The sequence below is a fragment of the Canis lupus genome, chromosome 2, assembly GCF_011100685.1.
Source record: "Canis lupus familiaris isolate Mischka breed German Shepherd chromosome 2, alternate assembly UU_Cfam_GSD_1.0, whole genome shotgun sequence".
Lineage (NCBI taxonomy): Eukaryota > Metazoa > Chordata > Mammalia > Carnivora > Canidae > Canis > Canis lupus.
Genome location: NC_049223.1, coordinates 73,513,154 through 73,530,231, shown reverse-complemented (window position 1 = coordinate 73,530,231; position 17,078 = coordinate 73,513,154). Strand labels below are relative to the sequence as shown.

Below are 17,078 nucleotides of genomic sequence, written 5' to 3'. Positions count from 1 at the left end.
CTTGATCGCAGGGTTGTGAGTTCAAGCCCCATGTTGGGTGTAAAGATTTAAAAAAAAAAAAAAGATTATTTTTTTAAGTAGCCTTTAAAATTAAAAAAAAAAAAAAGATGACGAAGAATGGGGAAAGGAAAGATGCTAAGCAGGGATAGGATCTGGGTGGACAACTCTGAGGTCTCTGGCCAGGACAGCTATGTAACTTGCAGGATCCATCCAGTGCAAAATGAAAACTGTAGTGCCCCTTGTTTTATATTTATACATATATATACATATATGTAGAATAAGAATATAAATAATATAGTTTCAAGAGGGCAACAGTAGAGCATGCAAGCAAGAGGCCCTGTGTGACTGCCCACAACTGTCCCCCGTGAAGCCAGCCTGTCCCTGGCCGCTAGGACTTGCAGGCTCTGAGACAGAAGAACCGCAGCCTGGGAGCAGGCACAGCTGTTTGCTGAGGTCAGAGGAGGGCACGTGACCCAGGCCTGGATGCCATGGAGACCAGGACGAGGACCCGGCCGTGAGGGTTTAAGCAAGAAGAGGGAGCGGGTGAGGGGCGTCCGGAAGGAGAGCGGGTCCCTTTCCCAATGCCCCTGGGCTCTTGCCTGCCAGCCTATCTCACCGAATCTGCCCTGTGCGTGTGGGATACGCAGAAGACAGCTACTACGGTAGGAGTCCGAGGAGAAAGATGGCCAGGAGGCTGTGGAGGGCCTTGGCTGGGAAGCACGAAGTGTGAGGAGCGGAGCGGGGCGAGATGAGGCAAGGCCAGGGGTCGGTCCGGGGGCCTGCAACGCCAGGGCGGCCGTTCTCCAGTGGACAGCAGGCGCCACACCATTTGGGGCGCGGGCGACGTGGCCAAACGTCGGCCGCTAGAGGTGGGATCAGGACTACCCAGGGACAGCGGCAACGAGGCGCAGACCCGCGGCGATGCGGCCCAGACGGCCGCGGGATCTCCAGGCGCCGTCGACTTTTCCCAGAGGCCGGGCCAGCGCGGGCGTGGCCGCGGGTGGGCGTGGCCGCGGTGGGCGTGGCCCCTCCTCGGGTCCGCCCGTGAGGCCGCCCCGCCCCGACCGAGGCCGCCTCCCGAGGGCGCGCGGGGCCACTGCCCTGTGCGCAGCCGCCAAGGATCGCTTCCGGGGGCGGGTCAGCGGAAGTGAGGGCGGTTGAGGCTGGGCTGCCCGCTGCGGTAGGAGGGGCCGTGAGGTGAGTCCCGGAGCCCAGTCTGAGGTGAGACTAGGTCCGAGTGCCGCTTCGGAGGCGGGAGTGCGGTCTGCCCGCCCGACTGTCGACGCGGCCTAGCGCAAGGCGCTGTGCGGAGCTCGCGGCTCCTCTTCCCGCGCCAGTTCTCGCGGGAGCCGGTGTTGTCCGCCTCGCCCGGCTGAGGGTGGGAGGACTCGGTGCCCGGGGGTAGCTGCTCGCCGGAGTTCCCGGCCTCGGTGGCCGCGCGACAGCGGAGGCTTCTCGTTGCCGCTGCACTCCGCGGCCCGCCGGGCCACTGCGGCCGCCTCGCTCCTTCTGGGACCAGCGCCCGGGCCTGCGGGTCCAAGGGCCGCCGGTGCCGGCGGCGAGGACTTGGCCGACCTTGGCCCCGTGGGGTCGGGCCGTTCCGGGGGAGGGGAGGCGTGTCCCGGGCAAGGTCCCCGCAGCGGCTCCCCCAGTGCGGCCCACGCAGGCTGTCGCTCGCCAAGTTCCACCGAGCGCCGCGGCCTCGACGGGGCGCCTGGCCCGGAGGGATGAGCGCAGGCCCTGCTCTGGAGGAGCCCCGAGTCTCCTGCGGGAGAGCGTGTGTGCACAGGCCATGACGGCGGTCTGGAAAGGGGCGTCGTGGGCGCGCAGGGCTGATGAGAACCAGCCTGCATTGCCAGCGGACTGGGGGAAGTCTAGCCCAGGACCCTTGGGGCGGGGAGGGGGGTGAAGGCCCAACCGGAGTTCTCGGTTCGTGCTCCGGTGCTGCGCCTTGGGAAGCCTTTGCCCTGCGACAGGCAGCAGATACGGGGCTCTGATTACCATTGTGAGGGCTCAGAAGGAAACGTGGGGCGCTGGGGGAGAGGGGCGGTAAGGACCTGACTGTGGGAACGCAGAGGTGATGAGCTTGTGAAGAAGGTGCTGGTGTTTGAGGCAGAGAGGATAGTGTGGATGGGGGCGGAGAGGCGGTCCGCTCGGCTGAAGGGCTGAGGGGCACGGGGAGCCGGGAGGTGCGCTGTCCAGCGGTGCGGGGGGCCTTGGAGTTTGGTCTAGTGAGGTGGGGCTGATTGTGGAGAGCCCTGCAGGCCATTCCGGGTCTAGATGGTACTCTGTGGGCTGCAGCGAGCCGTGGGGGTGTTAAACACAGGAGCAGTGTGTCCTAGAAAGACGGCTCTGGCTGTTGTTAGGCCTAAATGAGTCTTTGGGGGGAAGTCTGGAGGAGAGGAAGTGGCTGTAGTGTCCAGAGTGAGAAACAGAAGTTCTGTGGAGCTTGTGGCGGCACCGACATTCAGCCCAGAGCCTGGCACACAGAGGGACTTCGATAAAAGCCTTGAACTGCAGGGAGTTGAGCCCACGCAGACGGCAGCACAATTTAAACCAGACTTAAAGTGCTTTCTACTAGCATGACCACTAGTGACCTTAGACACTTCCTCTCTCCAGCTTCTTTTCCTTTGTATAGGGAAGTGAGTGATAACTCCTCTCCCTCAGGTGAGAGAGAAATCCTGCAGGAGTTTTCAGTCCGTCCCGTTCAGAACCTGCCCTTGGCTCCCCAGTGACTTCTCCCCTGAGCATTCCCAGCCCGTATGACTTGAACCTCAGTTTACCTTTCTCTCTTCCTCTTTACACCCCTCTCACTTCCCGTCTGGGACCTGTACGATTGTTGCTGTTTTCCATCCTTTCCTACCCCTTTAAACTCGCCGTGAGGCCTTGGGGTCAGGGGCCTGTACCCACCTGGCCACCTGCTTAGATGTACCTTTCTTAAGCAATGATATTCAGTCTTTACTAGAATTCTGTATTCAAGTCCTATTTCTCTTCCATATTGTGAGTTCCTTGAGAGCATCCTTCCATAGCCCCTGCAGTACCCAGCTCAGGGCCTGGCACAGAGTAGGTATTGTTACATTTGATGAACAAGAGAATGAGTTCATTGATTGCATCTGCTCACCAGACGAGAGCAGCTGTGAAGAATCCAATCAGGAGTTCATTAAGCACTTTAAAATCCCCTAGTTCACTGAATGATCCTTAAGGTAATCTAGGAAGGGAGCTCTTGTCCTCTTTTTACATATGGAAAAACCAACATTCAGAAAAGTTATGGGACTTGCCTAAGGCTATAAGAGCAGTAGACGGCTAAGCAGGATAAAATTTTTTGGCTCTTTTCCCTGTAGCCCAGTAGAGTGAGACTGACAAGAACTGGCTGTTTATTCTCCTATTGTCTACTTTACATTTCCCCTTTGCCAGGACCCAGTAGTGCTAGGCTGGGTGGCATATGCTGGGCTTTCACACCCTATCTTCAACAATGAATGCTAGATTTGAATGGTACCAACAATTTGGCTTTTAGACTACCAAGAGAGTTCTATTTACATCTCTACAAGTAATGCCTCAGGAAACCTAAGGAATCAGGAAGCTCCCATAGTTTGCCAAGCTCATGCCACAGGTCTGAAACAGAACCTTCAAGGGTCTGAATTTGGAGCCGTTGCTGGGTGAGGACAGCCTCTTGGGCTGTTTTTCTCCTCTGTGAAACATCAAAGAAACCTTGGTATTAGTCATGGCTCTGCAGGACCTGGTTTTTGTGGCGCTTGAGTGGTGGCCATTGAGTCTCCACTGTGGGGGTTGTTTCACAGGAAAAGAAATCTGGTGTTCCTTAAGATGGCCTGATATGAAGGAGTCACGCCTCCAGCCTCCTCAAGCCCCCGGAGCTGCCCTGTGGCTGCCTTGTCCTTCAAGTGCAGGAGCCGGTTGAAATGTCAGGAATGGAAGCCAATGTGGTAAGGGCACAGGCTGTGGTGGGGGAAGGGTTGAATACTGGGCCTACTGAAGTTCTGTAGGACATTCTGAGACTCTCCAGTTAATTATTCCTTTCCCCTGGGATGACCCTTCCACATAATCCCCACCACTCGCTCCCCAACAGGCAAAACCAACTATAGTCTTGGGGGCAGTTAAGCAGTCATTGTGTTTCTGCTTTTCTGTGCAGAGGGAAGGGTGGGAAACTTGTATGATTCCTATACTTAACTAATTCCTCATGCCTTTACTGGATCCTCCCAACATTTACCATGCGTTGGCAGCAGCAGATGTCCCCATAAGTGGTTGGCAACTGGGGAACCTGGGAACTCACACTGAGACTGGACCTCCACACCATACCCTGTCCCTGGGATTGGGGACTTCAGTTTCCCTGCTAAAGGGATCGAGGGGAGCATGGAATAGTAGTTGGGACTCCTTGTTTCTCTCCTTTTAGACCATCCCAATCTGGCAAAACAAGCCACATGGGGCTGCTCGCAGTGTAGTGAGAAGAATTGGGACTAACCTGCCCCTGAAGCCATGTCCCCGGGCATCCTTTGAGGTAAGTATACTGGAAGGGTAGGGTGTAGAGGCTCAGAGGCTATGTGAATATGGTGCTGCATCTGTGCCCAGACTACCTGGTGTTGCTGAGGCTGATTGCTTTCCTGATCACTTTTTCATTTTGTCAGGAAACATATATTACGTGCATATTGTGGATACTGGTCATTGTGCCTTCCTGATTGAACACAAAACTATGACCACAACAGTCAGACTTCAATCTGTTCATAAATGAATAAGGTTGCATCTTTGATGCCACTTCTAAGTGACTAAGATTTCATCGGACTCCTGCAAGTCAGTTTATCAGAGTAGGCCAAAGGCTCTTGCTGAGCCAGATTCCCAGAGTAGCTGTGTCTGTGCCCTGAGGTCTTTGCCTGCAACCCTGGCAGGTCTCCATGTGGGACATTGATTGAGTCCTGTGTGACTCTGAGTTGAACTCTACTTTTCTTACCACCCCTAAGACTGGATCACTTGGCAGCCTATTTTTATGTTTCCCTGAGGCCATTACTTCGATCCTTTTCTTTCTGGCCAAGTCTAGCCACTCCTTTACTAGACTTCTTAAGGCTTACCTCTGTGTCTAGGGGCCTTTAGCACCCACTCTGCTGCAGATTCTTGCCTGGCGAATGTCTATCAGAATCCGGCCCCATTCTTCTGCAGTAGAAAGCTAAGTAGCATTTATTAGCCCCAGCTACCTCCCTCTGAGAACTAATGGTTAAGAACCAGCTCTAGGCTAGATGTTTAAGGTATGTATGTTTGGGAACTGGGACACAAGTACTTCAGCTTTCTGCCTACACAGTGGAAACAAATATATGCCTGAAAAGACATGGACCCAGGTAAAAACAGAAATGAAGTATCAAATGCTTAGTTGTGAAGTTGTAGGAATTCATTCTGGAGTCAAAAGTGGTATCAGAATTGGTATTAGAGTCAGGGATGGAGTTGGAAGTGTTGTAGTGTGGGGTGGCTGTCCTGTGACCTAGATTGCCAGTTATCCATAATTGCCTAAAGGGCATGGGCAAGATGTGGTCCTAGCCATCTCAAACATCAAAAAAAGAGGGAAGCACAGCTAGGGAGTGTGAGAGACTCAATGGATGTTGTCCCCACACTTGGCCTCTTCAGTCCTTTGACCAGATGCTGCTGGGCAGGAACTGATCAAGAGCACAGAGCAGGAGTATGCAGGAGTACTATTAGTAATACTAGCTAACTTTACTGAGCACATGCTGTGTGTCAGGCACTGTGCTAAATACTTTATATGTGTTCATTTATTTAATTGTCCATAGTGGAGCAGCACTCTGGAAAGGAAAACAAATGGAAGCTTCCCCAAAATGGCCATTTTAGCAATAACTTCTGGGTCAGTAGAAGCCCTTTCTTATGTAACCTTGGACCGTCACATTGCTCCTGTGAGACCCAGGTTCTCTATCTGAAAGCGAGAGCTCTCAACTCCTGGTCAATTTAACTCATGTATAGATGGGTTTTTGAGAATTTGTCCCTGGATTTCTGTTGTAAATTAATTCCCTTAATAAAGAGAATCTTAAAAAAAAATAAATAAATAAAAAAAATAAAGAGAATCTTGATGACTTAAATTTACCCATACAAAAATATTTAAAAATAAGTTATGAAAAGTGAAAAAGAAAGGAAAATGCATATAATCAGAGTCCTGACACAAAATAATGTTTTGGTTTAGTTTTTTGTTTTTTTACTTTCTTATAATCATAGCATGATTGAATCCTCCTAATCTTTCATTTAACATAAAGTCAGTCAGCCTTGTCTGTTCCCTGGTTATTGTTCATCTGGGTTGAGGAGCTATTTTAAGGAATCCTCTTATTTTGATATCATTTCTTTTTATTTAAATTCAAATATTCGTATTACCAAGTTCACTTAAAACAGTGTTGCTATAGCAGTGTAGATCCCAATTAGCTATGGAGGTGTTGTAAAGAACTGGCCAAGAGAAACTTCTTATTAATGTCCTTATACCTGTATTCTCATAGCTGGAGAGAGCAAGATGCGCTTAGTGGCTATCTCTGTTGAAAGGTAACTCTCCCCAATCCCACTGAAGACTCCTTTGCTCCAGCCAGGAGTTAGTAAATGTTAGTAAGAAGCCCAATAGTAAATATTTTAGTGTGGGGGTCATAACTACTCTTTTAATTACTCACTTCTGCAGTTGCAGCTTAAAAAATACCACAGATGATACATAAATGATTGGTGTGACTATCTGATAAAACTTTACATATAAAAATAGGTCCCAACCCTGCTCTAGGCCACCATGTTTTGCATGAAAGATATTAACGGCCTTACAACTGGTCTCTTCACCCTCTCATGCATGTTCCACACAGCAGCCAGAGTAATCTTTCAAAATCTGAGTCTTACTTAAAATCTTCTAGTGGCTCATTATTGGTCTTAGAATCAAAGTTTTTAACAAATCACCCTTGACACCCAGCTCCATCCAGATGTGAACTATTTGTAATCCCACAAACTCTTTCCTTTTTCCATCCAAGAACTGTCTTCTCCCCTCTCTAGGAAGCCTTTCTGATTGATACCCAGGGCTGGATTAGGTGCCCCTCCCATGATGTCAAGAATGTTTTTTGATGAATTTTGCTTCCCTGTAGACCCTGCCCAACATCTCTGATCTGTGTCTGAGGGATGTACCCCCAGTCCCTACTCTGGCTGACATCGCCTGGATTGCTGCAGATGAAGAGGAGACATATGCCCGGGTCAGGTAGCTAAGGCAGTAGCTGGTCTGCTGGGGAATGGGGGGAGCTTCTTCCAGATGAGGTGGCAGGCAACAGGGAGAGTGCTTATGAGGGGCTGCGAGGGCAACAGGAACAAAAGCTGTGGGCTCTTCAGTGGGAACAGAACCTGGCTATGTTACTCCTGTACAAATGGGTGAAGGAATTTTAGAAGGGATGCAGTGGCTGGCTCTCTCTGACATGCTTGTCTTTTTTCTGGTCCAGGAGTGACACCCGGCCCCTGAGGCATACCTGGAAGCCCAGCCCTCTGATTGTCATGCAGCGTAATGCCTCAGTGCCCAACCTCCGAGGGTCCGAGGAGAGGCTCCTGGCCTTAAAGAAGCCAGCCCTACCAGCCCTAAGCCGTACCACGGAGCTGCAAGATGAGCTGAGCCACTTACGTAGCCAGATTGCTAAAATAGTGGCAGCTGATGCAGGTAGGAGCCCCCAAATCAGGGCCAGAATTCAGCATACTCTTCCTTTCCCCCTGGCTTTTGGTACAGGATAAGGGTAGGGAAATCAAGGACCGTGGTTCAGGGGGGACACAGGCCCAGGGCTCAGGCTATTCTGAGGACTGGCTAACCTGTAATACTCCTTGGATGGTTTCCATCAGCCATTCTGGGTTGACTGGATTGATTAGGAACAAAATCTTCGCTTAACCTGTGACACCCCACCCCCCAACCCCGCAAATTACCTCCCTTGGCCACAAAAACCAATACCCTCTTCAATTGGTCTTTAAGATCACATCTTCCATGAGCCCTCAAGCAACTTCCCTTTTCAGTGAGAAATAAGCATTCCCCACCATTAAGAGAGATACCTCTTTAAGCTTTCTTCTTATCTCTCTATCTTCCCTTTCCTTGTTCTCCCAGAGACCACCTGTCTGTCTGGAGTTAAGGCAGAACTACTGGAAATGGATGGGAGTTTGCCTTGACCTAGTGAGTGCATGAAACACCAACAGGTGGATCTCTCCCAAGCTGCCCAGGGTTTATCATCCTACTCCTTCCATCCATCCTCACTTTTTTGAGGTGACTCCTTGTCACCTTAAAGTCCTAGCTCCCAAACCTTACTTGTTGGTAGAACACATGAAAATTACATAGTGTTCTTTGTAATCTTCATATATTTAATTCCCTCAAATGGCAGCTTTATAGAGGAATTATATTTGAATTTTTCATTTATATATTGGCTACATTTTTGTCATCCAAGAGACAAGCATGAAACTTGAAAATCTTTTGTTTTGGAAATTCTTAAGATTTGAGAAACTAGGAGGACCATTCTGTTAGATAGCAGCAGTCAAAAGCACTAGCCCAATTAGAGAAAAGGACACATTGGATCTGTCACTGTTGCTTTAGTAGAAATAGGACTGTCACTCCACAGCCCACTGCAGAATGGGAGCTTTTAGAAGCTTAAGCCTTTATGGGGTGGATTTTTCTGCCCTCTCAGAACACTGGAAGAGCTCAGTGCTGCCCTTACATCTTTAGATTCTGAGAGGGGAGGGTAGTGGAGGAACCCTCCACTGGCTCACAGATAGCATCCTGGGCTTTCCCAGAATGTCATGGCATCAAGCCTAGGAAATGAATGTTTGATAGACACTGCTTGTGGGAAGAAGATATTACTGCTGTATTCTAGCCCCAATGTCCACCCATGCCTATTGTTTTCTCTTTCAGCTTCGGCTTCATTAACGCCAGATTTCTTATCTCCAGGAAGTTCAAATGTCTCTTCTCCCTTACCTTGTTTTGGATCCTCATTCCACTCTACAACTTCCTTTGTCATTAGTGACATCACCGAGGAGACTGAGGTAGAGGTCCCTGAGCTTCCATCAGTCCCCCTGCTTTGTTCTGCCAGCCCTGAATGTTGCAAACCAGAACACAAGGCTACCTGCAGCTCATCTGAAGAGGATGACTGTGTCTCTCTGTCCAAGGCCAGCAGCTTTGCAGATATGATGGGGATCTTGAAGGACTTTCACCGGATGAAACAGAGCCAAGATCTGTAAGTATGTGATAAGGAGCTCTGGTGTCTTGTTTTACTATTTAAGTCACCTGCGGCCAATGGTCTAGTAGAAAGAATTTACAAAGTAAAGTCCTCCGTAGTAGTTGTGTATTACTCCATTCACAGAGCTTACTTGCTTAATAACACCTGGGATTCCCGTTTGAGGAAAGCAACATTTTATATTTGGTTGAGGTTGTCTAACTTTTTACATGAAGGCTCATCTGATCCAAACTTCTGTTACCACTTATACTACTGGTGGTAGTCCTTATACTACTGGTGACAAGTATCCCCATGCCCATGCCACACCCTGCAAAATGAGGTTACATAATAATTATTTTAGTATCTCAAACTGGTAGACTTTTTTCTTTTATGGAAAATTTTATAGTTTCTGCTTTAAGGTACAGTGGTCCCTTATGCAAAACACTGCAAATTCAGGCATTTGAGACTGTAACCCTGGCTGTCCATCAGAATTGCTAAACTTTGTTATAAATACACTTTAAGCTTACTAAAGCAGAATCCCCAATGTGTGGACCTTTGTGTCTGGGGATTTTTTCTCCTTTCTTAATGAAAAAATGAGAAAGTAGCCCCATCAGCAAAGATTCAGAAATGTGACAGATTGATCTTGTGTCTACCAGTAAGAATGTATGTAAGTTCACTAGAATTTAAGGCACCTATTTTCCAGCTATGTAGGACATCTTTTATGATGTGTTAGGGAACTCAAACCCACCCCAATCTAGAGTTGGTTTTATTCCCATGGCTCCCCTGTGATGTGAACATTTTACTATGAATTCTAGATCTCTTATAAAAACCTTAGGGAAAAAATCTTAACAGAGATAAGTAATCTGCCCAATAAAGAGTTCAAAGTAATGGTCATAAAAATGCTCACCAAACTGGGGAGAACAGATGCACAAAAAATTCAACAAAAAGATGGAAAATACACTGAAGAAGTCACAGAGCTGATGAACACAGTAACTGAACTGAAAAATACACTAGAGGGGTTCAGGGCAAACTAGATGAAACAGAAGGGATAAGTGAACTCAAAGACAAGGCAGTAGAATTCCCCCAATCTGAGCACCAAGGAGAAAAAAGAATGAGGAAAAAACCCCATAAAGATAGCTTAAGGAACTTCTAGGACAAGATCAAACGGACTATAATGTTCTCATTATAGGGTTCCCAGAAGAGAAAGAAAGGTACAGAAATCTAATTTGAAAATAGAATGGCTGAGGGGCAACCTGGGTGATTCAACCAGTTAAGTGTCTGCCTATGGCTCAGGTCACAATAGGACTGGGCCCTGTGTCAGGCTCTCTGCTGTGCAGGGAGCCTGCTTCTCCCTCTGCCCTTCCCCCCACTGTGTGCACGCTCTGTCTCCCAATAAATAAAATATTTTAAGAGAAAAAGAAAATAGAATGGCTGAAAACGTCCCTAGTGTGGGGAAGGAATCCAGATCCCTTCCAACCAAAGTTATTCAGAATTAAAGAGTTTTCAAGACAAGCAAAAGCCAGGAGTTTATCACCACTAAATTAGTCTTACAAGAAATGTTAAAATGACCTCTTTAAGCTGAAAAGAGTGTTAGCCAGTAATAGGAACACCTATCAAAGAGTAAATCTCACTGGAAAGGTAAATATAATAAAAATAGTGGATTCATCACTTACTGTTATGGTTAAAAAGGCAAAACTAGTAAAAATAACTGATTACAATAATTACGGGATACACAAGATAAAAAGATGTAAAATGTGACATCAAAAACATGGTTGGGGTAAAAATAATGAGCTTTACAATGTGATGAAACAAGTTGGCAACAATTTTATCAACTTAAGCCTAAACTTAACTACAAAACAAAACCCTTTAATAAATACACAAAAGAGTAAAAGGAATATAAGCATACCATTAGAGAATATTATCAAACCACAAAGGAAGAGAGCAAGGTAAGAAAGGAACAGAGAACTACAGAAATAGCCAGAAAACAATTAACAAAATGGCAATAAGTATATACTTATCCATAATTCTAATTTTTTTTTAAAAGATTTATTTATTTATTCATTCAGAGAGAGCGAGAGAGAGGCAGAGACACAGACAGAGGGAGAAACAGGCTCCATGCAGGCCCGATGTGGGACTCGATCCTGGGTCTCCAGGATCACACCCCGGGCTGCAGGCGGCGCTAAACCGCTGCGCCACCAGGGCTGCCCCATAATTCTACTTTAAATGTAAATGGACTAAATACTCCAAAAGAGTGGCTAAGTGGCTAAATGAATTAAAAAACAAAACCTATATGCTGCCTACAAGAGACTCCCTTAGATGGAAGAACACAAACAATGCAAAGGGATAGAAAGAATATTCCATATAAATAGAAACCAAAAGAAAGTTGGGGTAGCTATACTTATATCAGAAAAAAGTTAACTTCAATCAACAATGATTATAACAAAAAAAAATAACAAAAAAAAAACAATGATTATAACAAGACAAAGAGCATTATATAATGATAAACGGGTCAATCCAACAAGAGCATGTAACATTTGTAAACACCTAGGAATATATAAAGCAAATATTAACAGATATAAAGGGAGAAAAGCCATATAAGAGGTGACTTTAATACAGCACTTGTATCAATGGATCATCCAGATAGAAAAGGAAACACTGGCTTTAAATGACATGTTAAATTGGGTAGATTTAACAGATATATACAGAACATTTCTTCCAAAACCAAGAGAATATACATTCTCAAGTGCACATGGAACTTTAACAGGATAGATCATATGGTAATCCACAAAATAAGTGTGAATAAATTTAAGAAGACTGAAAGCTATCAGGCATCTTTTCCAACTACAATGATATGAAACTACAAATCAGTTACACAAAACCAGAAAATTCACAAATATGTGGAGATTAAACAACATCTACTGAACAACCTGGGGAGGGCGATCAAAGCAGAAACCAAAGAAAGATAAATACCTTGACACAATCAAAATGGAAATATACCAAAATTTTTGAGATGCAAGAAAAGCAGTTCTAATAGGGAAGTTCATAGCAGTAAGTGCTGGTTTCAAGAAGCAAAATTCCCAAGTAACACAACTTTACACCTTAAGGAACTAGAAAAAGAGTAACTGAAACCCAAAGTTAGAAGGAAGGAAATAAAGATTCAAGCAGAAATAAATGAAATAAAGACCGAAAAGCAATAAAAAGGATGAAAGAGATGAAAAGATAAAATTGACAAACCTCTAGCTAGAATCACCAAAAAAAAGAGGACTCAAAAATGAAATAGATGACAATTAGTACCACAAATCAAAGAGTAAGATACTACTATAAAAATTTTGTTAAAAAATTATACACCAACAAATGGGACAACCTAAAAGAAATGGATAAATTCCTAGAAACAATCTACCAAGATTGAATCATAAGGAAATAGAAAATCTGAACAGACCAATTACTAGTAAGATTAAATCAGTAATCAAAAGTCTCCCAATAAACAAAAATCCAGGACCAGATATATGGCTTCATTGGGTGAATTCTACCCAACATTTGTTGAAAGAATGCCAGTGCTTCTCAAACACTTCCAAAAGAATACCACTATTCCTCAAACTCTTTGAAAAAAAAACAAAAAGAGGGGACTCTTTCAAAACTCATTTTACAAGACCAGTATTATCCTTACACCAAAATACAAAGACACCAGAAGAAAATAAAATTATAGGCCAATATCCCTGATGTACATGCAAAAATCCTCAACAAAATATTAGCAAACTGAATCCCACAGTACTTAAAAGGATCATACACCATGATCAAGTGGGGTTTATTCAAGGAATGTGAGGATAGTCCAACATCTGCAAATCCATGTGATGCTACATTAATAAAGTATAAAAGTCCTATGTTCTTCTCAATAGAGCAGATAGCTCAATAGATACAGAAAAAGCATTCAACAAAATTCAACATCCATTTGTGATAAAAACTTTCAACAAAGCAGGTAAAGGAGGAGCAGAGCATACCTCAACAAAGTAAAGGCCAGATATGACAAGCCCACAGCTAATATCACACTCAGTGGTAAAAGCTGAAAACTTTTCCTCTAAGATCAGGAACAAGAAAAAAATGCCCACTTGCCACTTAGTTAATATAATATTGGAAGTCCTAACCCCAGCAATTAGCCAAAAAAACAAAAAACAAAAAAAAGAAAGAAAAAGAAAAGGCATCCCAATAGGAAAGGAAAAAGTAAAACTGTCACATTTGCAGATTACATGTTATTATACAGAAAACTCAAGACTCAAAAAAAATTTAGAATAAATGAATTCAGTAATGCTGCAGGATGCAAAATTTTTTTAAGTAAAAATCTGTTGTGTTTCTATATACTAATGACAATCAGAGAAATCAACAATCCCATTTAAATTGCATCAAAAGAATAGAATACCTAGGATTAAATTCAATCAAGGAAGTGAAAGTATACTAAAAACTATAAGACATCAAGGAAAGAAACAAATATTCCATGTTCATGGATTATAAGAATAATTAAAATACCCATACTATCCAAAGGAATCCACAGATTCAATGCCATTGTATCAAAAGTCCAGTGGCATTCTTTACAGAACTAAAAGAACCTTAAAATTTGTATGGTATCCCAAAGACCACAAATAGCCAAAGCAATCCTGAGAAAGAAGAACAAAACTGAAGACATCACACTCGCTGGTTTCAAACTCTGTTACAAAACTATAATAATTAAAACTATGGTATTGGCATAAAAACAAATCAATGGAGCAAAACAGAGCCCAGAAATAAACCCACACATATATAGTTAGTTTATAATAAAGGACCCAGGAACATACTGTAGGGAAAAGACAGCCTCTTCCACAAATGATGCTGGGAAAACTGGATAGTCACATACAAATGAATGAAACTCAACCACTACCTTACACCATCAAAAATTAATTCAAAATGCATTGAATAGGGGTACCTCCTGGGTGACTCAGTTGGTTAAGCGTCTGACTCTTGATTTCAGCTCAAGTCATGAACTCAGGGTTTTGAGATTAGGTATGGAACCTGCTTAAGATCTGAAAACAGGGATCCCTGGGTGGTGCAGCAGTTTAGCGCCTGCCTTTGGCCCAGGGCGCCATCCTGGAGACCCGGGATCGAATCCCAAGTCGGACTCCCGGTGCACGGAGCCTGCTTCTCCCTCTGCCTGTGTCTCTGCCTCTCTCTCTCTCTCTCTGTGTGTGTGACTATCATAAATAAGTAAAAAATAAATAAAATGACTCCTCTTTAAAAAAAAAAAAAAAGATCTGAAAACAAAAACATTAACTTGAGAGGATATACATACCCCATATTCAACTGCAGCATTATTTGTAAAGCTAAGATATGGAAAGAACTAAGTGTCCAGTGAATGAATGGATAAAGAAACTGTGGTATATATACAGAATGGAACATTATTCAGCCATGAAGACTGAAATCTTGCCACTTGCCTCTCCCCCCACCTCTAAAAACAGGCAGAGTGGGGGGGGTGGCACCTGGGTGCCTCAGTGGATGAAGCATCCCAACACTTGATTTTGGCCCAGGTCATAATCTCAGGGTTATGAGATGAGCCCTGTGCTGAGCATGAAGCCTGCCTAAAGGATCTCTTTCCCTCTGTCCCTCCTCCATCTCTTAAAAAAAAAAAAAAAATCTTGCTATTTGAACAATATAATGTCTCAAGGGCATTATGCTAAGTGAAATAAACCAGAGAACGAAAACTGTAAGAAGACTTATATGTGAATCTAAATTTAAAACAAAAAAACAAGTGTGTAGATACAAGGAACAGATTGGTGCTTGCCAGAGGCTGGGGGTGGGGATGGGAGAAATAGATGAAGGGTGTCAAAAGATTAAAAAAAAAAAATTCCTTTTATTAAAAAAAAAAAAAAAGATTGTACCTATCGTTGACAATAATTATACACTTAGAAATTTGTTAAGAGGGTAAAACGTTGTGTTTTTTCTAATTGAAAACATCGCAGAATTCCCCTGAGCAAACAAACAGGGTTGTAGGAAATCCTCAACATGCCTTTTCTCCAGTAATAATAAAGGTCAGAATAGCCATGTCCACAGTTACTTCCCCTGGTGACCTGGGGAAATGCTCAGAAAAGACAGCACACCAAAATATGGGAGCAGAAGCTTAGCCACCAGAGGTCAGCTCTAACAGGTTGATAGTCTTTTCCTTTGCCCACATTTTACTGCCATTTCAGGAAATAGTAAAGCATTCTAATTAAGAAACTAGCTAACTTGTTTTGGACTCTGGATTTGCTACTTAACTGGCTGAGTACCCTAGTGACTTTGGCAAATTATAGAACCCTTCTGTTTCAGTTTCCTCATCTGAAAAAGGTGGTAATAGCACTGACTTTATAATTGTGAGAATTAAATGAGATAGTGTATTCAAAGACACAAAACACTACCAAAGACAGAGCAGGTATTTAATATTTTATTTTGTCTCTAGGAACAGGAGTTTATTGAAAGAGGAAGACCCTGCTGTCCTGATCTCTGAAGTCCTAAGGAGGAAGTTTGCTCTGAAGGAAGAAGATATTAATAGAAAAGGAAACTGACAGAACTCAGCTCTGCAAATTCAGTCTCATGCTCCTGGAATTCCTTCAATAGCTGCCTTCCTCACCAGAGACCTGGCTGCCTCTCAGTTAGAAATCTTTTGCAACAGTCTTACTGAAAGCTGGAGCTTGGACTGAAAGAGAAGAGTTGGATCACGCTTCCTTTGCTTCAAACCTTAGCAAAAGCTAAGGCCTGTTTTGCACCAAGACTCTTGTTACAGGTAAATGTATAGTTAGTTGGAATGTCTCAGTCTAAATGGTGAGACAGAAGTTTGGTTTTTCCTTGCCTCTATGTGAAAATAGGTCCTAAATGAATGGCTTACTTCACTGCATTAGACCCCATAACTGGTCTCACGGACACTCTGTGCCCAGCTGTCACTCTCAGCAGCTTCCTTGCAGCAGAGCAGGGCTGAGGGGTAAGGGGCTATAAATGTATGTGTTGACAGGGCAGGGAGAATCTTATGCTGCTCCATCATAAACTGACACCAGTGCCCAACAATCACCCTCTCCCTCTTCCCTCTCCCTAGATGTAGAGGTCGGACCTCTGGACCAGCTGACACTTGGGCTGCTGCTGGGAGGCCTGGGCTGTTTTTTTCTTAAATATATTTTGTAATACTGTACAACCAAATCTACTCTCCCAGGCCCTGGGGCCTCATGGGTTCCACTGATAGAACACACCTTCTCTTCCATGGACTTGACTTTAAGCCCAGTAGGAAAGAGAAATGGGAAGGAGAAACAGCACCATCCTTCTTCCAGGCCCTTGACCGCCCCTTTTGCATTGGGCCAAGGTTTGTACCTACCACACCATGCATGACTCAGACGCCCTCAGGTCCCTTTCTTTACGGTATGTATCCTGTGTGTGTTTGGGTTGAAGCATTACCTGATATTAAATGGAAGGATATGGAGAGATGCTGCATGTGCTGTTTGTCTCTGAGTTGTGACTACCTGGTATCTCTCATGAGTATAGGATTCTGTTAATTTTAAGGTATGTGAACTTTCATAAACAGGTTCCTGGCTTCCCCTCTTTCCTTATAAACTCCTGCCTAATAATATAAAACTTCCATAGGGAGCCTCTTGTCCTCTTCTGTAGGGATTTTACCCTAAACTCTTAAGGAATTCCATCTTATAACCTACATACTTGCCCCATAGAGGCTGTTTAAGCCTCATAAGGTAGCACACCTGCAACATGGGAACCTGCCACTTGGTAGATAACGTCTTGAATAGAACACAGGTGTTGAGATGGGACCTATGGCAATGACAACATATAACTATTAAAAAGTTGCTTTTTCAGAAATAAAATGGTAATATTTTAATTACC

The 17,078-nt window shown here is 44.5% G+C and overlaps 1 protein-coding gene across 4 annotated transcripts; it reads left to right on the top strand.

The window, feature by feature from the left end:
- The first annotated feature begins 509 nt into the window (after positions 1–509).
- On the top strand, positions 510–17,077 carry MTFR1L (mitochondrial fission regulator 1 like). Of its 4 annotated transcripts, none has more exons than XM_038531538.1 (7): positions 510–662; positions 3,798–3,941; positions 4,409–4,513; positions 7,113–7,222; positions 7,458–7,669; positions 8,897–9,218; positions 15,658–17,077. In XM_038531538.1, the coding sequence occupies exons 2-7, from the start codon at positions 3,918–3,920 to the stop codon at positions 15,761–15,763; spliced, it is 879 nt and encodes a 292-aa protein (XP_038387466.1). In that variant the 5' UTR covers positions 510–662; positions 3,798–3,917; the 3' UTR covers positions 15,764–17,077. The 4 variants fall into 4 exon arrangements, with proteins under 4 accessions (XP_038387466.1, XP_038387464.1, XP_038387465.1 ...); XM_038531536.1 differs by lacking the exon at positions 510–662 and adding an exon at positions 1,063–1,197; XM_038531537.1 differs by lacking the exon at positions 510–662 and adding an exon at positions 1,097–1,221.
- Position 17,078: the final 1 nt, after the last annotated feature.